Below are 24,983 nucleotides of genomic sequence, written 5' to 3'. Positions count from 1 at the left end.
CCTGGTCGTGTTTGTTGAGTGTACGTTACCTCCTGGTCGTGTTTGTTGAGTGTACGTTACTTCCTGGTAGTGTTTGTTGAGTGTACGTTACTTCCTGGTCGTGTTTGTTGAGTGTACGTTACCTCCTGGTAGTGTTTGTTGAGTGTACGTTACCTCCTGGTCGTGTTTGTTGAGTGTACGTTACCTCCTGGTCGTGTTTGTTGAGTGTACGTTACTTCCTGGTCGTGTTTGTTGAGTGTACGTTACCTCCTGGTAGTGTTTGTTGAGTGTACGTTACTTCCTGGTCGTGTTTGTTGAGTGTACGTTACCTCCTGGTAGTGTTTGTGGCGTCGGGCCTCCTCCTGGGCGATGCGCTGCTCGATGGCCGCCAGGGAGTCCGGCGTGAAGCGCTGAAAGCTCTCTGGTCCCATTGGAAACACACAGCCAGCCATCTTCTCATCCTGATCCTGCTGCTGACTGGCCCAGATTACCAGCTGCAACACACAAGAACCAAAAATAGCCCAAAATTAATCAGCAAAAGTTTTTACACAATGAACCAAAATGTTGGAGAAATGACTCAAAATATGACCAAAAGGAATCAAAATGCATCAAAATGTCACCAAATTTGTCCAAAATGACTCAAAATTTGTCCAAATGAATCAAAAATGTCCCGAAATTAATTAAAATGTGAGTGAAATGACTTAAAATGTGCCCAAATGTCACTAAATGTGTCCAAGTGTTCCTAAAATTGTTCAAAATTTCTCACAATTTGCTAAAAGTTTTATCAAATTTTGTCCAAAAAAATCATGAAACTGTGTCCAAAATGAATAAAAGATTTTGTCTAAAATGAATCAAAACTTGTTCAAAATGAATCAAAAATGTTCTGCAATGAATTTAAATGTTGGTAAAATGACTCAGAATGTGGTCAAATGTCTGAATATTTGCCCAAAATTGTATCAAATTTTGTGAAAGGAAATGATTCAATTATGTCTAAAGCGAATCAAAATGTCACCAAATGTCACCAAATGTGTCCAAATTTTGCCAAATTTGTCCAAAATGAATCAAAATGTTTCCACAATGAATTAAAATGTGAGTGAAATCACTCAAAATGTGTCCAAATGTCTACAATTTGTCCAAAATGAGACAAAAAGGTGACTCAAAAACTCACCAATGGTCACTACTTCTCTGTATTTCTATATTTGCCATGTTTAGTTCTTGTTTATGAGCAAAAGGATTGACTTTTTTGTTGTTCAGATAACTGTAAACGGTGATGATCATTTTCTGGTCCTCAGCGGCTGTAATCAGATCATCAGTCCAGGCTGACGTCAGACTGATAAAACTCTCGTCGAGTGCGTTTCGAGTCCTCCAGTCATGAGACGAGGAGCGTTTGATTCGAGAGTCGGGTCTCAGAAGTGATTGAATGGATGATTACTGCTTCACCTCCAATCAGCTGGAAAAAGGACGACCTGATGAAGCTCTGACTCACCTGCTGGACAAACTCTTTATCTCAGCAGAGCCTTAAAGACGACGAGCCGTGAAACTCCAGGATAAATAAAAAAAGACCTCGGCTGCTCTTCCTCGTTAATCCTCGTTAAAGTTTTATCTGCACTGAAATCATTCCTTCCTAAAGTCCAAACTTCCCTGTTTTTACTCCATTTTTGGTCTCCACCACCTCAAAAAGCTGCTCAACGCTCCGATATGTTCACCAGCTCGTCTGATAATCCACACTCCAAGTTTTCCTGCAGTCGGGTTAAAAAAAAAACGAGTTTCATAGCAGAGAACAGCTCTTAAGCCGACTTTTCCTCTGAGAAAAGAAGCCAGATCAGCTCCAACAGAGGATTTGGACAGTTAGTCAAAACACTGTTCAAAAGAAGTGAATAAAATCTGTCCACAATGAATGAAAATGTGTTTAACATTACTATGATGTGTCCAAAAATCAATAAATATAGCTAAAATGAATCAAAAAGTTTTTAAAAATGAATCAAAAACTGGCCAAAATGAATCATGAATGTTCCTCAATATATATTAAAATGTGAGTGAAATGATACAAATGTAAAAAAATGATTCAAAAAGCGTCCAAAATGTATCAAAAACTGGCCAAAATGATTCAAAAAGTGCAACAAATGAATCTGACATCGGTCAAAAGGAATAAACAAAAAAATCCAAAATGAATAAAAACTTTGCCCAAATGTTTCAAGTTGTGTCCAGAATGTAGACAAATTGGTCAAAATGAATAAAATTTTTCCAAAATGATTCAAAAATTGGCTGGAATGAATCAAATTTTTTTAAACTAATTAAAAATGATTTTTTTTTAAAATTACTGGAATCAGAAGTCCAAAATCTGTGAAAATATGTGAAAATGACCAAGATGTCCAAAATGAGTCACAAAATTGTCCAGAATGATTTAAAAGTGTGCATGGTGGATCAAAAAATGGCTAAAATGAATCAAAGAATTCACACAAATTCATTCAAAAATTGCTCAAAATAATCAAAAATGAGCCAAAATGATTTAAGTGTAAAACAAAAAGTATTAAAAACTTGTCAAAATGAATCAAATTTTTAAAAAATGAATCTAAATGTGTCCAAAATGAGACACAACTTACGCAAAACACGTTAAAAATTGACTGACGTGAATCAAAAATATTTTGTATTCCTAAAATTTTTACGAACGTCCAAAGGAGCGTTTAGACGTTTTTATTCAGTTTTTTGGCCCAAAGCAGCACATGATCACCAAACTGAATACTGTGAGTCTAGTGCTGCTATGGAGTCTGTACGGTCAGATTATTATGGGATGTCCCAGTAACCAAGAGCCTCTTTAACACTGGATCAGTGTGAAGCAACACTGAAGGATGGATTACACCGAGCAGGAGTGTAACAGGTTACTGTGTGTGTGTGTGTGTGTGTGTGTGTGTGTGTGTGTGTCTGTGTGTGTGTGTGTGTGTGTGTGTGTGTGTGTTCACCATCTGCCTGGGATCCTAATTGAATGATTAGACAGGCCTCGTTTTTCAACCCTTCATGCATTTATTCTTCACAGCTCCCAAATCTGATTTCTGGAGTGTGTGTGTGTGTGTGTGTGTGTGTGTGTGTGTGTGTGTGTGTGTGTGTGTACATCAAAGCAGAAAGCAGCTCTGTTTTTCTTCCCTGTCTCCAGCTGTCATCCGTCCCGTCACACGTGGACGTGGACTACAGTAGCTCCTGATCAGGCGTTCCTTCTGCTTTCCATTCGGTCACGTAGTCGCCTGTTTGCAGCGAAATAAGACGTTCCCAAAGTCATGTTCAAAGATCTGACAGGTGGCCAGATGATCAACGGTGGAATAAAAGGCATTTCTGTGGCAGAAAATTGTTCAGAACTTCGGTTTTTCTCTGAGGAAAGCAGCAAAATCAACTCGACCAACAGTATTTGGACATTTACTCATTTATCTTCTTCTTCCCTGATCTTTTACATGCTTAGTTTAAATGAAAACAAACAATGGATTTAAGCAGAGTGTCAGCAGCATAGAGGGAACTGTGAGGAAGATAAAACCACCCAACTGACTGAGTCTAACTTTGACTCTGTTTTTGCTTTATTTTTGGTCTCCACCAGCTCAAAAAGATGATAAATTCTCCTCTATGTTCACCCACTCGTCTTCACAGCACTAATCTGTTAGTTTTTCACATAATGACATTATTTATTATTATTACTATTGTTATTAATGATAATGTGTTCTTATAAATTACTATTATTATCATTAGTGATGAAAACAATATTAATAATTCACTATAAATTATTATATTTATGTTTACATAATTACATCAATATAATAATAATAATTTTGTTGTTGTTTTCCTACAGTGTAACGTGTAAATAAAAGTGTGTGTGATTTTCCTGCACATCTCCAGTGATTGAACTGAACTGTTGAATATAAAATCAGAAGCTGAGCGTGATCAGACCTGAATGAAGACTGTCAGCCGCATGTGTTTAATGAGTCATTTACAGCTTTAAACTGCAGCCAGAGGAGACAACAAACAAACAACAACAACCCCACAGCACTGCTTCCTTCCTCCTCTTCTTCATGTCTGCTGACCTCTACGGCCTCCTAAAGTCACACAAAACCCATTAAATATGGTCTGAAATCAATGAAAATGTGTCCAAGTTAACACAAAACCAACACGAACTGACTCAACATCAATCAAAGTGTGGACAAAGTTCATCTAAATTTGTCCAAACTGACACTACATTTACAAAAAACAACTTAAAGTACACCAAAAATAACACAAAACTTGTCTAAATGGACCCAAAGTGTTCCAGTTTGTCCTGATGTTTCATCATTTAGTGTGTCTTTATTTTCATTATTTTGCTAATTTTGTATCATTTTGTGTGCTTCTGCTGCTATTTTGTGTTAATTTTTGACTTCTTTGTATCATTTTGTCTCTTTATTGTTACATTGCATCATTTTGTTTCTGTTTTTGGTAGCTTTGTGTCATTTTATGTCTGGTTTTGTCTTTTTTGTATCATTTTGTGTATATTTTTGCATCATGTTGCGTCTCTTTGTGGTTATTTTGTGTCATTTTGTATCTGTGGTTATTTTGTATCATTTTGTGTCTCTTTGTGGTTATTTTGTATCATTTTGTGTCTCTTTGTGTTCCAAACATCTAATAACTGAACACGGTGTGCGTCACTGCAGAGCTTCTGGTGTTTTTCCTGCTTTTAATGATGTTTCTTCTGCTCTTTGTGTTGCTGTTGTGTTGTTGCTGTTGTTGTTGTTGTTGTTGTTTACTCCTTGCTCTGTCGGACCTTCAGCTGCTCTGTTTTGATTGAGGAGCTTCAAACTGAAGGATTCTGATCAATAAACAGCTTCTCTGTGTTCCTCAGCTGTCACAACAACAACAACACAACAACAGCACAACAACAGCACAACAACAGCAGCACCCCGCGGTGCCGCTGCCTGGCTCAGGGATCCTAACTACAGGACTGATGTGTTTCTGGGTCAGCCGGACTGAACGAGCATCGCCCTCAGGAAGGACACGCAAACGCACACAGACACACAAAGTCACATTGAAACACAAACACACACAATGTTTCACCTCAAACAGCAACAAAGTTCACACACAACTCGCTCACAAACTCACGTACTGTCAGCAAAGTCCCTGAACGCAACACCAACACCTCAGCCGTAACCATGACGCACCAGTGTGTGTCTTTGTGGTTGTTTTGTGTTTGTGGTTGTGTTTAAACTTTTGCATCTCACTGTGGCTCTTTTGTATCATTTTGGGATTATTTGTCTTCATTTTGTGTCTATTTTGTTGTTATTTTGTGTCCTTTATTCTTATTGGTATGTTGCATCGTTGTGAGTCTATTTTTAATCACTTTGTGTCCATTTGTCATCATTCTTTGTGCGTTTTGTGCGTTTCCGTGCTGCCGGCTGGTTTTGTGGGTCGCAGGTTTAATGGACTCGTAACGACTCGAGGGTTTGTGTGTCTGTCTGCAGCTTCACTTCCAGCTCAGTTTTCATGCAGCGATTTACGAAGACGAAGACGAGCAGCAGCGACGACAGGACGACCTGCACGGGAAAACGAGTCGCTTCTAGTCCACGAGTCTGTTTCTAGTCAACGAGTCTTTTTCCACGAGTCTGTTTCTAGTCAACGAGTCTTTTTCTAGTCAACGAGTCTTTTTCTAAGAGCCTGTTTCTAGTCAACGAGTCTTTTTCCACGAGTCTGTTTCTAGTCCACGAGTCTGTTTCTAGTCAACGAGTCTTTTTCTAAGAGTCTGTTTCTAGTCAATGAGTCTGTTTCTAGTCAACGAGTCTTTTTCTAAGAGCCTGTTTCTAGTCAACGAGTCTTTTTCCACGAGTCTGTTTCTAGTCCACGAGTCTGTTTCTAGTCCACGAGTCTGTTTCTAGTCCACGATTCTGTTTCCACGAGTCTGTTTCTAGTCAACGAGTCTGTTTCTAGTCAACGAGTCTGTTTCTAGTCAACAAGTCTTTTTCTAAGAGTCTGTTTCTAGTCAACGAGTCCGTTTCTAGTCCACGATTCTGTTTCCACGAGTCTGTTTCTAGTCAACGAGTCTGTTTCTAGTCAACGAGTCTGTTTCTAGTCAACAAGTCTTTTTCTAAGAGTCTGTTTCTAGTCCATGAGTCTTTTTCCACGAGTCTGTTTCAGGAGAAGTTTTTTCGTGAAATCGCATCAAAAAAACATTTTTACAAAAACCAAATTCCCTCTTCAGTAAAATCACACCGTTATTTACTGTTTTTAAATGAAAAAAGCAGATTTTTCAGCAGGTATTTGTTGCTATTTGACGGACAAATCATGTAAATTAAGAAATTAAAAATGAGAAATCTTTTTTTTTTTAAATGGTATTTTACAGGTTTTTCCTGTGCCGGTAAATTACACATACCGTTGCGTAAAATTACAAAAAAAAACTTATTTATTTATTTTATTTTGTTATTAACCATGAAAAATAAAACTGACTAAAACAGTAAATAATATCCACATCAATAATTTTTTTTTAGAAATAGTCAGTTGTTATTTTATACCATTTCTCAGCAAAAAATCTAATTATTTTACACATATTTGGTGCTTTTTTTAAATAAAAAAAACTAATGCACATTAAGCTTTGAAAAGGTTATAAAATAATCATAAAAATAAACCTAGTAGAATGAGAGTAGAAGAAAAAAATCACATAAATAATATCCACACCAATAATCTTTTTTATTTAAAAATGCTCATTTGTCCTTTTATAATGTTTGTGAAATTACACTATTTATCAGCAAATAATCTAATTATTTTTACACATATTTGCTGTGAAAAAAATGATGTATCTTGAGAATTAAAAGAAGATAAAGCATTTTTAAATCATATAATCATTTATTCTAGCTTTACTGCATCTAAAACCCTTTCAAAAGCATTATTTTATTATTTTCACAATTATTGTGTATTTGGTTCTTTTGGTTTTATTTTTTCTGGGTCCTTGCTATAATTTTCTATAATTTTTTTAACATAATTTTAATTATTTCCCCCTAAACAAACGGAAGGAGCAGCGTCTGGTAATAATCTGTCCTCGATTCACCACCGAGCTTCAGACGTGATGCTGCAGAGTTCGGCTCGCCAGAGGTTGGAGGAAAACGCTCGGAGGAGGAAAGAGCAAGCCAAGCGTACGGCCGTCCTGTTCACACACACACGCAATAACACACACACACACACACACACACACGCAATGAAACACACTAAAACACACACACACAGCAGGGGATCACAGAGGCACATACTGTATCTGATGAATAGCTGAAATGGTATGGAAATAAAGGAGGACAGAATATGCATGCACCTACGCCAAGCCAACACACACATTATAACAAACACACACACATTATAACAAACACACTAAAACACACACATAGACACGCAGAGAAAATGGAAATGAGGAACAGACTGCTGCTGCTGGAACTCGCTAAAGGAACACTGTGTTGTTGTTTTCCGGCCGTCTGCATCCTCAAACTCTCTTTATGTAACTCAGGTGTGTTTTCTGCTCCTGGACTGACGCACGACGACGACAACGACGTCTCTGATTATTACACCACAAAAAACATATGAAGCAAAGATCTGAGGCTGAAAAACTGATTTCACCTCAAAGGTAAAGCAGCTTTAAAGGAAAAATCAGCTCTCTAATAAAAAAAGTAGCTGATGGCACAGTGTTTGTCATGGAGCACCTTTATTAGCTAAACCTCACAATGCTCTCTGCTTTAGAAGTCTCTGTCATGGTGCCCCATTAGTAGTTAACCCTTAAAAAGCCAGAACAGAGTATACTCGGTTCAGGCTTTTAATGAACATAAAATATGCACACACCCGTATGTTTAAGTCGACCAATGGTGAGATATAAACATTGGCCCCAAATTTGCTTTTTTCAAACGATAAAGTCGTATGAGTCGTTATAACAAAGCCACAATTAAGAATCTCTTATCAGGGCCGTGTACCGTAATAACACGGCCGAAATTCAACATGGCGAACGTCTACGACAATACGACCTCGCAAGACTTGATCAATATTTTTATGGATTAGGTGGTTTTAGTATAAGTACTTCTCCAGAAACATGGCTGTACATGCAAATATATAGAAAATAACATGGCCTTGTAAGGGTTAAACATCACACCAGTCTCTGTCATGGTGCCCCATTAAACCCCCAAACAGAGGTCATTATTTGTCACAGAAGTCTCTGTCATGGTGCCCTTTTGTTAGCTAAACCTCACAATGCTCTCTTTGTTTTGCAGGTCATTAAACATCACACCAGTCTTTGTCACGGTGCCTCTTTACGATCTAAATCCCCAAAACGGAGGTCATTACTCGTCACAGAAGACGTTTTCATGTTAAACCCCCGTCCTGCTCTCTACTTTGGAGGTCATGAAGCCTCACAGAGTCTTCCTCATGGTGCTCCTTCACTGTCTAAACCCTCACACTGCTTGCCAACACGGAGCTGCCAGGACAGCTACAGTATTAAAGGGATCAGCATGATGTTCTAGAGAGCAGTGAGCAGGACCAATCCCATCAGCCCCTGCTCTGATCTGCAGAGTGTCCTGTCAGGCTGGGTGATGGAGAGCGAAACCCCCTCACAGAAACCCTCCTCAGAGGACGCCGCCGTGCAGAAGCAGCGAATGTGCAGCACCTTCAATCCAATTAGCCCGAGAGCAGAAAACACATTTTGTCACGGTGCCGCTGCGATCGCAGCCTCGCCGCTGCTCGATGATTCAGTGACGGGCGGCAGCGAGCCAAGCCGAGCTGGCAGGAGGCCGGGGCGGCGAGGCGGGGGGTGACCCTGACATGCCGCCGCCTCCGTGCGTCATGTGGAAGCTGCATGTTGGACGACAGCCCTTCACACGCTCCAGTCGAGCTGCGACGCTCCGGCTTGTTGATTCCGTTTGTTTTCACGTCCGGCTCCGCCCCCTCAAGCCACCGTACAAACTCCTGGTCCGGGTCTCTGCTCCGTTTATGCTCCACGTGTCGCCCCGTCGGCCGGCCTGATGTTGGCCCGAGTCCGAGTGAAGACGTGCTCTGGCTGATAAAGTCCGCACGTCGAGTCTCTGCAGAGTTTCTCAGTTTCAAACCCAAATCTAACAGCCAGGATCCTGCAGCTCAGGAAGTTCAGTCTGGATCTGTTTGTGGGACGACTGGTGGACTTCTCTAAGTTCTGGAGTTTGTTCTGGATCATCTTCTGTCCGTTTGTAGCTTTGTTTCTGTCTGCATCTAGCTTTGTTTGTATTTCATCTCATGTTTCCTCAGGTTTGTGTCTCTCATCAAGAATTTTACACTTTTTTTCTGTTTGCACTGAATCAGCATCTCTGCATCTATTTTCTGTTCTGTGTCCTTCTGCTGCTTTTATGCATCTGTCGTGGTTTTGTGTCTTTGTTGTTGTTTTCAGTTCTTTTTAATAAGTTTTAATCTCTTTCTGCTCATGTTGCATCTGTTTTTTTTTTGTTATTTTGTGGTTGTTTTGTGTCTCTCTACAGGAATTTTACACATTTTATTTCTGTTTGTGTTGAACCTGCATCCGTCTTTGTTCGCTTTGTGTCCCTTTCTGGTACTTTTGTGCGTCTCTCTGGTTGTTTCGTGTCTCTTTGTTGTTGTTTTTCGGATTTCAGTGGTTGTTTTGAGTGTTTTTGTGTCTCTGCTGTTGTTTTATATACATTTGGGATGTCTTTTATTCTGTTTTTATCTCATTCTATTCATTTTGCATTTATTTTTGTTCAGGATGCATCTTATTTTGATTCCCTTTTAATGAGTTTTTGTCTCCTTCTGGTCATTTTCTGCACCTTTCCCGTCTTTTTGCATTTATTTGTGTTCATAAAATGTCTTGTTTTTTCTCAGTTTGTGGTTGTTTTGTGTCTCTTTGCAGGAATTTGTTGTGTTTCTATCTCTGTTTGCACTGAATCAAACAAAAACAGCTGCTTTTGTTTCTTCTGCTCTGTTGATTAAAGCTCACATACTCTCCAGCGCCACCTTCTGACGACACAGTTTATTCAGTCGATGGAAACGACTAGTTTGCGTTTTAGTTTCAAAAGTTCGCTCCAACCATTCGCTGTTTCCATCCCCTTTGGTCTACTAAACACTCCGACTCTTTGTGGTTCAGTAGTCGTACTAAAAATTCCTTCACTACAAGAAACAACATTCTTGGAGAAACATCCAACATAAAGTCAACCAATCAAACCCGGAAAGACTAAACTGACCAAACTTTACATCTGATCAATAAAAAACAGAACAAACCTTTTAGTAGAACCTACATGTTGAAAATCAATATCCTTGGTGGAGGTCTGCGCTCTCTGACTGCTTTTCTAGTTGTTGTTTAGTCAGAGAAATATCCAATAAAATGACAGTTTGCACCACCTCTGATGCAAATATTCCACCAAAACACATCCCCAGTCACTAATTAGCAGGGACACCATCACTGCATCCTGGGCTTAGCCCCGCCCACAACCACCGTGATTGGTTCCAAGAAATATATACAAAGCAACCTTTAACCTATTCAGACCATTCTGCAGAACATGATGTGAAATAAAACTGTCTTTCTTTGAAAACACAACATCAGATTAAATGTTTAAACCAGCTCAGGAACATGGAATAGAAATATTAGATATTTATAATGTGAGCAGGAGAGAGGAAAGTGGACCAGTTGAGCTGTCAGAGTATGTCCCTGACTTTATCTCTGGATGACTACAGGAGCTTCCTCCCAGAGCTGTCGGAGGTTGTTGGATCAGTCCCACCGTCGCTTCGCTGCTGTCCTGCTTTTATTTGGTTGCAAACTTTTCTTGTTATCTGACCGATTATCTGACCTCACCTCCAGAGACTAACAGCAATCAGACTGACATCCAGACTAACATCCAGACTAAAAACATCCAGACTAACATCCAGACTAACAACATCCAGAATAAAAACATCCAGACTAAAAACATCCAGACTAACATCCAGACTAACATCCAGAATAAAAACATCCAGACTAAAAACATCCAGACTAACATCCAGACTAACATCCAGACTAAAAACATCCAGACTAACATCCAGACTAAAAACATCCAGACGAACATCCAGACTAAAAACATCCAGACTAAAAACATCCAGACTAAAAACATCCAGACTAACATCCAGACTAACATCCAGACTAACATCCAGAATAAAAACATCCAGACTAAAAACATCCAGGCTAACATCCAGACTAAAAACATCCAGACTAACATCCAGACTAAAAACATCCAGACTAACATCCAGACTAAAAACATCCAGACTAAAAACATCCAGACTAAAAACATTCAGACTAACATCCAGAATAAAAACATCCAGACTAAAAACATCCAGACTAAAGACATCCAGACTAAAAACATCCAGACTAAAAACATCCAGACTAACATCCAGACTAAAAACATCCAGACTAACATCCAGAATAAAAACATCCAGACTAAAAACATCCAGACTAACATCCAGACTAAAACATCCAGACTAACATCCAGACTAAAAACATCCAGACTAAAAACATCCAGACTAACAACATCCAGACTAAAAACATCCAGACTAACATCCAGACTAAAAACATCCAGACTAACATCCAGACTAACAACATCCAGACTAAAAACATCCAGACTAACATCCAGACTAAAAACATCCAGACTAACATCCAGACTAAAAACATCCAGACTAACATCCAGACTAAAAACATCCAGACTAACATCCAGACTAAAAACATCCAGACTAACAACATCCAGACTAAAAACATCCAGACTAACATCCAGACTAAAAACATCCAGACTAACATCCAGACTAACAACATCCAGACTAAAAACATCCAGACTAACATCCAGACTAAAACATCCAGACTAACATCCAGACTAAAAACATCCAGACTAACATCCAGACTAAAAACATCCAGACTAACATCCAGACTAACAACATCCAGACTAAAACATCCAGACTAACAACATCCAGACTAAAAACATCCAGACTAACATCCAGACTAAAAACATCCAGACTAACATCCAGACTAACAACATCCAGACTAAAAACATCCAGACTAACATCCAGACTAAAAACATCCAGACTAACATCCAGACTAACAACATCCAGACTAAAAACATCCAGACTAACAACATCCAGACTAAAAACATCCAGACTAACATCCAGACTAAAAACATCCAGACTAACAACATCCAGACTAACAACATCCAGACTAAAAACATCCAGACTAACATCCAGACTAAAAACATCCAGACTAACATCCAGACTAAAAACATCCAGACTAACATCCAGACTAACATCCAGACTAAAAACATCCAGACTAACATCCAGACTAACAACATCCAGACTAAAAACATCCAGACTAACAACATCCAGACTAAAACATCCAGACTAACATCCAGACTAAAACATCCAGACTAACATCCAGACTAAAACATCCAGACTAACATCCAGACTAAAAACATCCAGACTAACATCCAGACTAAAAACATCCAGACTAACATCCAGAATAAAAACATCCAGACTAAAAACATCCAGACTAAAAAACATCCAGACTAACATCCAGACTAAAAACATCCAGACTAACATCCAGACTAAAAACATCCAGACTAACATCCAGACTAAAAACATCCAGACTAACATCCAGACTAACAACATCCAGACTAAAAACATCCAGACTAACATCCAGACTAAAAACATCCAGACTAACATCCAGACTAACAACATCCAGACTAAAAACATCCAGACTAACAACATCCAGACTAAAAACATCCAGACTAACATCCAGACTAAAAACATCCAGACTAACAACATCCAGACTAACAACATCCAGACTAAAAACATCCAGACTAACATCCAGACTAAAAACATCCAGACTAACATCCAGACTAAAAACATCCAGACTAACATCCAGACTAACATCCAGACTAAAAACATCCAGACTAACATCCAGACTAACAACATCCAGACTAAAAACATCCAGACTAACAACATCCAGACTAAAAACATCCAGACTAACATCCAGACTAAAAACATCCAGACTAACATCCAGACTAAAAACATCCAGACTAACATCCAGACTAAAAACATCCAGACTAACATCCAGACTAAAAACATCCAGACTAACATCCAGAATAAAAACATCCAGACTAAAAACATCCAGACTAAAAACATCCAGACTAACATCCAGACTAAAAACATCCAGACTAACATCCAGACTAAAAACATCCAGACTAAAAACATCCAGACTAACAACATCCAGACTAAAAACATCCAGACTAACATCCAGACTAAAAACATCCAGACTAACATCCAGACTAACAACATCCAGACTAAAAACATCCAGACTAACAACATCCAGACTAAAAACATCCAGACTAACATCCAGACTAAAAACATCCAGACTAACATCCAGACTAACATCCAGACTAAAAACATCCAGACTAACATCCAGACTAAAAACATCCAGACTAACATCCAGACTAACATCCAGACTAACAACATCCAGACTAAAAACATCCAGACTAACAACATCCAGACTAAAAACATCCAGACTAACATCCAGACTAAAAACATCCAGACTAACATCCAGACTAAAAACATCCAGACTAACATCCAGACTAAAAACATCCAGACTAACATCCAGACTAACATCCAGACTAAAAACATCCAGACTAAAAACATCCAGACTAACAACATCCAGACTAAAAACATCCAGACTAACAACATCCAGACTAAAAACATCCAGACTAACATCCAGACTAAAAACATCCAGACTAACATCCAGACTAACAACATCCAGACTAAAAACATCCAGACTAACATCCAGACTAAAAACATCCAGACTAACATCCAGACTAAAAACATCCAGACTAACATCCAGACTAAAAACATCCAGACTAACATCCAGACTAACATCCAGACTAAAAACATCCAGACTAACATCCAGACTAAAAACATCCAGACTAACAACATCCAGACTAAAAACATCCAGACTAACATCCAGACTAAAAACATCCAGACTAACATCCAGACTAACATCCAGACTAAAAACATCCAGACTAACATCCAGACTAAAAACATCCAGACTAACATCCAGACTAACAACATCCAGACTAACAACATCCAGACTAAAAACATCCAGACTAAAAACATCCAGACTAACAACATCCAGACTAACATCCAGACTAAAGACATCCAGACTAACATCCAGACTAACAACATCCAGACTAAAAACATCCAGACTAACATCCAGACTAAAAACATCCAGACTAACACCCAGACTAAAAACATCCAGACTAACATCCAGACTAAAGACATCCAGACTAACATCCAGAATAAAAACATCCAGGCTAACATCCAGACTAACATCCAGAATAAAAACATCCAGACTAAAAACATCCAGACTAAAAACATCCAGACTAACATCCAGACTAACATCCAGACTAACAACATCCAGACTAAAAACATCCAGACTAAAAACATCCAGACTAAAAACGTCCAGACTAACATCCAGACTAACATCCAGAATAAAAACATCCAGACTAAAAACATCCAGACTAACATCCAGACTAACAACATCCAGACTAAAAACATCCAGACTAACAACATCCAGACTAAAAACATCCAGACTAACATCCAGACTAAAAACATCCAGACTAACATCCAGACTAAAGACATCCAGACTAACATCCAGAATAAAAACATCCAGGCTAACATCCAGACTAACATCCAGAATAAAAACATCCAGACTAAAAACATCCAGACTAAAAACATCCAGACTAAAAACATCCAGACTAACATCCAGACTAACATCCAGACTAAAAACATCCAGACTAAAACATCCAGACTAACATCCAGACTAACATCCAGACTAACAACATCCAGACTAAAAACATCCAGACTAACATCCAGACTAAAAACATCCAGACTAAAAACATCCAGACTAAAAACGTCCAGACTAACATCCAGACTAAAAACATCCAGACTAAAAACATCCAGACTAAAAACATCCAGGCTAACATCCAGACTAACATTAAGACTAAAAACATCCAGACTAACATCCAGACTAACATCCAGACTAAAAACATCCAGACTAACATCCAGACTAAAAACATCCAGACTAACATCCAGACTAACATCCAGACTAAAAACATCCAGACTAACATCCAGACTAACATCCAGACTAAAAACATCCAGGCTAACATCCAGACTAACATTAAGACTAAAAACATCCAGACTAAAAACACCCAGACTAACATCCAGACTATAAACATCCAGACTAACATCCAGACTAAAAACATCCAGACTAACATCCAGACTAACATCCAGACTATAAACATCCAGACTAACATCCAGACTAAAAACATCCAGACTATAAACATCCAGGCTAACATCCAGACTAACATTAAGACTAAAAACATCCAGACTAAAAACACCCAGACTAACATCCAGACTATAAACATCCAGACTAACATCCAGACTAAAAACATCCAGACTAACATCCAGACTAACATCCAGACTATAAACATCCAGACTAACATCCAGACTAACCACATCCAAAGATATGTGTAAATTCATATTAAAAGTCCTTCCTTCCTTCCTTGAAAAAGTTCTGATGTAAACAAACCTTGAAAGTTCCAAATGTTACTTTGACAGCTTTATTGGTATAAACTTGATCACGTCTTTAAAATGAACTCATTTTTCTACGTTAGTTGAATTTAACTTTTAATTCATTCATTAAATGGGTTTGGTATTTTTCAGCATTTCAGGCCCTTCAAACTTTAAAAACTCGTATTTTTGCCTCCAAACTTGACTTCATTTTTGTCCAGGTCACTGGTTGAAGGTCATTTTATTGTTGGTGTTTTATTTGTTGGGTTTTGGGTTCGTTTTAACGTCGCTGCTGAATAAAATAAGCAATAAAAGTGTCTGGAGGGTTTGAACGCAGCTGAAATCAGAGATCAACACAGGAATAGAAAGTTATGTGTCCTTGCATGTTTGTGCTGCAGCTTCATGCTTCCATCCTGGAAACGCCCTCAGAGTAAAAAAATACAACAAAAAACAACAAAACGCAACAAAAAAAGAGCTTGTTGGATTAAAAACTTCCCCTTTTAAATATTCAGTTGCTCCTTTAATTGTTTATTTGAATATTTTCTTCACATTTTTAAAAAAAAACCTGCTGTCAAAAACGCACTGCAATTTTTTTTAAAAATGTAAAAAGTTAAGATTTTTTCACTCCATTTTTAAACTAATCTAATAAGAGCACATAAAAAGTTTTAATTTACACGATAACTGAAAAACTCTAAACAGAAAACAGACCATAATTCTAAATTATTGATAATGACAGTATTTTTAGAAACGTTTTCTTCTACAATAATTGACAGTGAAATTACAAATTTTTTATCATTTTTAAATCAGCTAAACTTTTATGATTTTATAGATATTTTAATATTTTTTGAAGATAAATTCATCGTCAGATGTTTAACTTTATCAACACACTTTTGCATCTGGAAAATAAAACAAATCTGAGGTTAAATGTGACAAAATTCAAAGATTTTCTGATCATCTTTTCTTATCTTTCTTACAAAACTATCAGAAAAGCTTTAAATATAAATTAAGAAGATAAAATAATGCAAATAAATCGGTTAAAATAAATACTAATGTGTTTTTGACAATATTTGACAGTGAAATTACACATTTTTTATCGTTTTTTAAATCAGCTAAAATTTTATGATTTTAGAATTTTCGACTTTCCAACGGTCCTTGAACTGCTCGTCTGTGACACGCTGAAAATAAAAAAAATTCCTCGAGAAAAGCATCAGAACATTAAAATAAATGTTATTAAGATAAATTAAAACAAGATCAAATAAAGTGGAAAGAGTTTAAACTGATCCAAAAAGCAACTCAAACTTCAGAAAGAATCAGCAGATTTTCCGCTTTCAGACAGTCCCTGAACTAATCATGTGTGGCGTTCAATGTTCGACTTCTCTCGTTTAAAAATTCAACAAAAAATAAACAGCAGCATCTTTTGATCCTCATTTAGTTTTTTTATATCTTTTGCGGCACATTTTGACAGCTTTGCATTTATTTTTATACACACTTAAAAAAACCATCAAAAATAAAACGTTTTCCGTAGTTAGATGCTGTAAAAAACAAAAAAATCTGCACTTCCCACTGAAACCAGAACGCCTCTAATAACTCAGCTCAGACCAACAGTCACGTAATAAAAATTCTGCAAGTTTTCAGCAAATTAGAAATAAATACAACATTTAAACAATAATAGATATTGTATGTACATTTAACACTGTCCTCCTTCTTTTCAGGGACAATAATAGTTTTTAATTTTTTATCTGAAGCCGTTTCTTGAGAATAGCTTCACATTTTCTTTGTCTAAAAACCAAACTTGACAATCTAAGTTAATTCCAGTCCAGAGCAGGAATTTACTGTGATTAAAATGAGGCTAAATTAACTAAAAGGTCGTTTTTCTGTCCTGCGATGTGATATTTAGGAGGATATTTGGATATTTTATTCCACAAAACACAGAAAGCAACACTTTACTGAATAATGAGCAGCAAAATGTAATTTAAGTCATTTCTGCCTTCATGGAAATGATATTTAATCTCCATTTTAAACAACTCCGTCTTCATATCTTCCACGCCTTCATCACCAATCTTTATTCTTTTTGCTGCTGCATCAGAACCTTTTCTCAACTGAAAATCCATCTGACTGCAGTTTGACTCAGAGGAAACTAAAAGCTGCTAAAACTGTACCTGTGATGGTTGATGCTGTTGCCGTGACAACAGATGGAAACCTGGTGTTGTTCCATCAGGATTCAGAGCAGCAGTGACGAACCTTCCAGACAAAAACCCGCTTAGGCTCATTCTGGCTCAGCTTTTAGCTCATTTAAAGTCCTGTTAATGCGACTTCGTCTGCAGTTTCTTCTATACTTTTACCTCTGATGACCTTTTCTGAACCGTACTGTTGTTCAGAAGGTTTGTTTTTATTTATATCCCTCAAACTGGACACTTAAATGCAATTTTAACATTTTAATGGGAATAAGACAAAACAAAGGTGAAACATTTAATCAATGAGTTATTGAAATTATTGAAGATTTTATCCCTGTAAACATGTCAAAACTGATTGATTTTCTCTGAAGGAGTTACTAGAAAGACGGAGGCCACCAAGACTCTATGACTCCTCTGAAGGAGTTCCATCTTCAGACTGTTCATCCAACAACTGTTGTCTGTTCTTCACCTGTCAAAGCTTCATGGAGACAAAGAGAAAGACTGTGATGGAAAAAGCTCCAATTAAATGTGGACTAGAGTTCACCAGAAGACATGTGGAGACTCTGAAGACACCTGGAAGAAGGTTCTTTGGTCTGAGGAGACCAGGATGGAGCTTTATGTCCATCAGACTAGATGATATGTTTGATACCAAACACTGAACACCATCACAAACACACCATCAACACTGTGAAGCATGGTGGAGGCAGCATCATGATGTGAAGCACGGTGGAGGCAGCATCATGATGTGAAGCACGGTGGAGGCAGCATCATGATGTGAAGCATGGTGGAGGCAGCATCATGATGTGAAGCACGGTGGAGGCAGCATCATGATGTGAAGCACGGTGGAGGCAGCATCATGATGAAGCACGGTGGAGGCAGCATCATGATGTGAAGCATGGTGGAGGCAGCATCATGATGTGAAGCACGGTGGAGGCAGCATCATGATGAAGCACGGTGGAGGCAGCATCATGATGTGAAGCATGGTGGAGGCAGCATCATGATGTGAAGCACGGTGGAGGCAGCATCATGATGAAGCACGGTGGAGGCAGCATCATGATGTGAAGCATGGTGGAGGCAGCATCATGATGTGAAGCACGGTGGAGGCAGCATCATGATGAAGCACGGTGGAGGCAGCATCATGATGTGAAGCACGGTGGAGGCAGCATCATGATGAAGCACGGTGGAGGCAGCATCATGATGTGAAAGACTCAAAAAACCACATAAAAGTTACGATAACTTCCCGTCAGTCAGGTGGATCGTTCCGATCAGGACGTTTCTGGAAATTAAACCCTCTAATTATCATAAAACATGTTCAGATCGGTGAGCTTTCTTGCTGATAAACTGAGTTCTTCCTGTTTCTCTGGTCGAAGCGTCTGACTCTGAGGAAACCCCGAGTCAACACGCAGCTTTAATTAACGCACACTGACACACAAACACACAAACCGGCTCTCAGGGGAAATCAGAAATCAGCAGGACGGCCAGGACTCGGACACCTGTGGCTCGTCGCTCGCAGCCAATCAGGAGGCCGGAAAAACATGTGAGCAGGCAAAGGTTTGGACGGACATTTGATGAATGTCTCAGAAAAACAAAGGAGAGGGAAAAGAAAGTAGGGCAAGAAAAAACAAAAACAAAAGAGTTAACAAGGACAAGAGAAAAATGATGCAACGAGGAAAATTAAAAAGCAAGAAAAGGAAAAAGAAATAAAGAAACAAATAAATGAGTTACAATCAGAGACGAGAATGAAGATAAAGGATAAAAACAAGACGTAAACAAGAAGATAACACTAAGAGAAATGAGGACAACAGAGAGGAAGTGGCAAGAAAAAAACAAACGCAAAGAAGAAAGGAATGACAGAAACACAAAACAGCAACAAAGAGACACAAAACAGCAACAAAGACACAAAACAGCAACAAAGAGACACAAAACAACCACAAAGAGACGCAAAACAACCACAAAGAGACACAAAAGAGCTACAAAGAGACACAAAAGAGCAACAAAGACACAAAACAGCAACAAAGAGACACAAAACAGCAACAAAGACACAAAACAGCAACAAAGAGACACAAAACAGCAACAAAGACACAAAACAGCGACAAAGAGACACAAAACGGCCACAAAGAGACACAAAAGAGCAACAAAGACACAAAACAGCAACAAAGAGACACAAAACGGCCACAAAGAGACACAAAACAACCACAAAGAGACACAAAAGAGCTACAAAGAGATACAAAACAGCGACAAAGAGACACAAAACGGCCACAAAGAGACACAAAATGAACACAAAGAGACAATATGAACATAAAGAGACAAAACTGTGCAAAGAAAGAAACAAACATTGTCGTTGCCCATTAATTAAATATCATAAATAAATGAGATGTGGGATGAAAAAATGAAACAGAGGAGAAGAAGAAACATGAGAATGAATTAAATCTAAGTAAAAAAACAGAAAAAATAAAAAATGAAAGATTACAGATGAAAATACAGATAAAATAATGTAAAACGGGAAAAGAAACAAAGACAACATGAATGAATGTGAGAATAACTGCAACCAAAAATATGAAACAGAAAATGAGGCAGACGTGGGAGGAAAGAAAGAAACGAAGGAGAAGAAAAAACAGAAGTCAGAGAATAAGAGCAAAAGAGACGAGAAGGAAAAACATCTGAAAAAACTGGAGAGATTGAAGAGGAGGTCTTGAATTAACCAACAGCTTCTCTGTCATCAGCTGCTGATTTTGGAGGACCACACACACACACACACACACACACACAGAGCGAGAGGCAGACGGCATTGTGGGTAATTAGCACCATCATGTCCAAAAGCGACGGAGATGAAAATGTAAATGTGCACAAGGAGATTTCTTCTGTTTGACTGCAAGTCGGCTCCAATCCACTTCACAGTGTGTGTGTGTGTGTGTGTGTGTGTGTGTGTGTGTGTGTGTGTGTGTGTGTGTGTGTGTGTGTGTGTGTGTGTGTGTGTGTGTGTGTGTGTGTGTGTGTGAATTAATGCATCGATTGTTCGAGGTGTGTGTCGCTGCCAACAACTTGCACCAACACTTCTGCTGATAACGTTATTATTCATATTTTCCTTCCATTGTGACGTCTTATATTGTGTGTGTGTGTGTGTGTGTGTGTGTGTGTGTGTGTGTGTGTGTGTGTGTGTGTGTGTGTGTGTGTGTGTGTGTGTGTGTGTGTGTGTCTGTTGTGCAGCTCCATGCCAGAAGGACTGACCCTGACACAGAAAAAGGGGGATAAACAAAAGCCTGGCATCCAGCAAACTGCAGCTGTTTGTTCACACAGAGCTGCTGGTGGAGGTGGGAAAAACCTGGCAACCCGTCATCACCCTCCTGAGCTGAAAACAACTACAGCAACAAAGACACACAAAACAACCACAAAGAGACACAAAGACACACAAGACAGCCACAAAGAGACACAAAACGACCACAAAGAGACAAAACAACGACAAAGACAAACAAAACAACGACAAAGAGACACAAAGACACACAAGACAGCCACAAAGAGACACAAAACAACCACAAAGAGACACTAAACAGCAACAAAGAGACACAAAACAACCTCAGAGACACAAAACAGCCACAAAGAGACACAAAACAACCATAAAGAGATACAAAACAACCACACAAAGAGACACAAAACAACCACAAAGAGACACAAAACAGCAACAAAGAGACACAAAACAGCCACAAAGAGACACAAAACAGTCACAAAGAGATGCAAAGAGACAAAACAACCACAAAGAGACACAAAACAGCCACAAAGAGATGCAAAGAGACAAAACAACCACAAAGAGACACAAAACAACCTCAAAGACACACAAAACAGCCACAAAGAGATGCAAAGAGACAAAACAACCTCAAAGACACACAAAACAGCCACAAAGAGATGCAAAGAGACAAAACAACCACAAAGAGACACAAAACAACCTCAAAGAGATGCAAAACAACCACAAAGAGACACAAAACAGCCACAAAGAGACACAAAACAGCCACAAAGAGATGCAAAGAGACAAAACAACCACAAAGAGACACAAAACAACCACAAAGAGACAAAAAACAGCCACAAAGACAGACAAAACAGCCACAAAGAGACGCAAAACAGCCACAAAGAGACGCAAAACAACCACAAAGAGACACAAAACAACCACAAAGAGACACAAAACAGCAACAAAGAGACACAAAACAGCCACAAAGAGATACAAAACAACCTCAAAGACACACAAAACAGCCACAAAGAGATGCAAAGAGACAAAACAACCACAAAGAGACACAAAACAACCTCAAAGACGCAAAACAACCACAAAGAGACACAAAACAGCCACAAAGAGACACAAAACAGCCACAAAGAGACACAAAACAACCTCAAAGAGACAAAAAACAGCCACAAAGAGACAAAAAACAGCCACAAAGACAGACAAAACAGCCACAAAGAGATGCAAAGAGACAAAACAACCACAAACAGACACAAAACAACCACAAAGAGACAAAAAACAACCACAAAGAGACACAAAACAACCACAAAGAGACACAAAACAGCCACAAAGAGACACAAAACAGCCACAAAGAGACACAAAACAGCCACAAAGACAGACAAAACAGCCACAAAGAGACACAAAACAGCAAAAAAAGAGACACAAAACAACCACAAAGAGACACAAAACAGCCACAAAGACAGACAAAACAGCCACAAAGAGACACAAAACAGCAAAAAAGAGACACAAAACAACCTCAAAGAGACACAAAACAGCCACAAAGAGACACAAAACAGCCACAAAGAGACGCAAAGCCACCGCAAAGACACATAAAGTGGCTGAAACGAGGGTTTAAAAACCAAAGCTCTGATTTAAATTTAGCCGCTAATGCTATCAGCTAGCTCGTCTCTGCGGTGCTGCGCTGCTCGCAGAGCTCTTGCTACATCTGGAACCTCCTCTGGAAACAGTCACTGTCTGAAGGTGGAACTCTGATGACTCAATAAAGAAGAAGGAGGTTTTCTGTGTGACGATGTGGGTCAGCGTGGTGTTGGGTGTTTGTCTGCAGGTGTCGGGTGGGCAGGAAGTGATGCGGCGTTCAGGTGAAACGGTCTTTCCTTAGAGCCGATGTTTAGCTTCCAGTCCGACACACATTCACACATTCATTATTCAGGCGCTCACTCTCTTATTCACCCCTCCGGTCAGCTCGGCTCCTTCCAGCCGCCGCCTCCAGAACAAGTCAGTCAGAAATTCTGCTGCATCACGAAGTAAACAAAAGCAAAAACCTCCTCAGAGTGCAGGAAAGTCGCTCCGTCCACAGTTTCAGGGGACCGAGCCGAACGGGACTTCCTCTGACTTTATTTACACTTTAGTCTCTTTATTTATTCAATGTTTGCACCTTTTAGTGTGTCTAATATTGCTGTGTGTAGAATTTGGGATGTCGTATCTCCAGCTCCTGGTTCTTCCTGCTTTACCTCCTTTTATATCCTCCATCCTTTGTTACTTTCCCTCCTTTAGTCTTAGCCTCCAGTTTATCTTCTTCTTTGTATTTAATTTTACATTTAAAACAATTTATTGATTAAATATTGGCACATTTGAGTGTTTTACTGTCGCTGTGGTTTGAATTTGGGATGCTGTATTTTATAGATTAGTTCTTCATAATTTCTTTTATCGCTTTTTATCGTCTCTCCTTCGTTCCTTTTCCCTCCTTTAATCTTTTCTTTTCTTTCTTTTCATCCTCACTTCTGTCTTTCCGTCACTCTCGATTCCGTTTCCTTGTCGTCTTTCTTTCATTTTCAATCTTTCTGTCTATCGACCATACACACACACACACCAGTTGTTCTAAACACTCACTCAGACACCTGTCAGTTAGGTGTGTGTGTCTAATAATACACACACTTAGCATTGTCCCTGCATGACAGTGTGTGTGTGTAGTTGTGTGTCCTGGCCGGTATGGTGTGACGGTGGCTGAAACAACATCGTGGAGGCTTTGCGAGCCACAAGCTGATAATTTTCTGACAGTGTGTGTCTGTTTGTGTGTCTGTTTGTGTGTCCCAGTTTGAAAGTGACAAGTGAGCGACAGAACGCTGAGACAGGACAAGAGGAACGAAAGATATGCTGGGAAGGAGGAGGAGGAGGAAGAGGAGGAAAAGAAGAAGGAGGAGAAGATGGAGGAGAAGAAGAAGAAGGGAGAGGAGGGCTGTGTCTGAAATGGCATACTAACGTACTACTCATACTAAATGTGACGTCAAAATAAGTATGTAGTGCGTTCACATTGGATAGCATGAAAAGACTGAGTACGCGAGAAATACCCGGATGTATACTATATCCGGAAAAATTTTAAGTATGCGCGGTGACCACACTAGTCATACTCAACCGCCCCATAATGCTTTGTGAGCTATCCACCGAAATGGAAGCCTCCGCGGGATCTGTGGCCGGACCGCGGCGATTTTTATTTTATTTTATGTGGTTAAGTAGTCATCCTAATCACTCCACAGATTTGAGAAATAGGTGTTTTCTGACCAACGTTTTAAATTTGTCAGACGCCTCACAACGTGCTACTGAATGCTAGCAGCTAGTTGCAGCAGCTCGTTTTGCATACAGAACAAGTAGCAGCTACCTCCAGTAGCCTGCAGCTACAACTGAAACGATTCGCATAATCTGGCTAATAACTGCATGAGGAGTGCCGACTTGAAATTACCACATTAATTATGCGACTGTTTGTTAGCGTAAAATCGACCTGAAGCCGGCATTCAGCCGAGATATTTGATAGCCGTACTTCCGGTTTTTGTCGTCGGAGGTTTGAAATGCATTATGGGAAACGTAGTAGTATACTACAGTGTGAACGGTCGGCATTCTAATCATACTTATAGTACGTAGTATACAGTATATACTCATTGAGAATGTAGTATGTAGTACATTAGTATGTAGTATGTTAGTATGTAGTATGTTAGTATGTAGTATGTTAGTATGACATTTCGGACACAGCCGAGGAGAAAAAGAAGGAGAAGGAGGAGAAGAAGACAAAGGAGGAGGAGAAGAAGAAGAAGGAAGAGGAGGAGGAGAAGAAGGAAGGAAGAAAGAAAGAAAGAAAGAATCTGTTTCACTGAATCCAACAGGTCAGGTCTTGTCCAGATTTGCTGACAGCGTTGTGGACTGGAGGAGTTTCCATGAAGGTCACAGTGAGCTGGAAGTGAAACGTTCTCAACACCACGGGCTGCAATCACACAAACACACTTCAAAGAGCTGCAGCTTCTTATTTATCCCTG

At 39.0% G+C, this 24,983-nt stretch overlaps 1 protein-coding gene across 1 annotated transcript in view; it reads right to left on the bottom strand.

Moving 5' to 3' along the window:
* Positions 1-24,983, bottom strand: part of scn5lab (sodium channel, voltage gated, type V-like, alpha b) — a 180,205-nt gene that overhangs the window by 131,373 nt on the left and 23,849 nt on the right. Inside the window, 1 exon segment of the mRNA XM_051940377.1 lies at positions 309-473. Within this exon segment, the coding sequence (XP_051796337.1) occupies positions 309-431 (123 nt within the window). The 5' untranslated portion in view covers positions 432-473.

Source organism: Acanthochromis polyacanthus, chromosome 20 (genome assembly GCF_021347895.1).
Source record: "Acanthochromis polyacanthus isolate Apoly-LR-REF ecotype Palm Island chromosome 20, KAUST_Apoly_ChrSc, whole genome shotgun sequence".
Lineage (NCBI taxonomy): Eukaryota > Metazoa > Chordata > Actinopteri > Pomacentridae > Acanthochromis > Acanthochromis polyacanthus.
The sequence above is the reverse complement of the archived record's forward strand: the minus strand, read 5'-3'. Positions and strand labels throughout refer to the sequence as shown.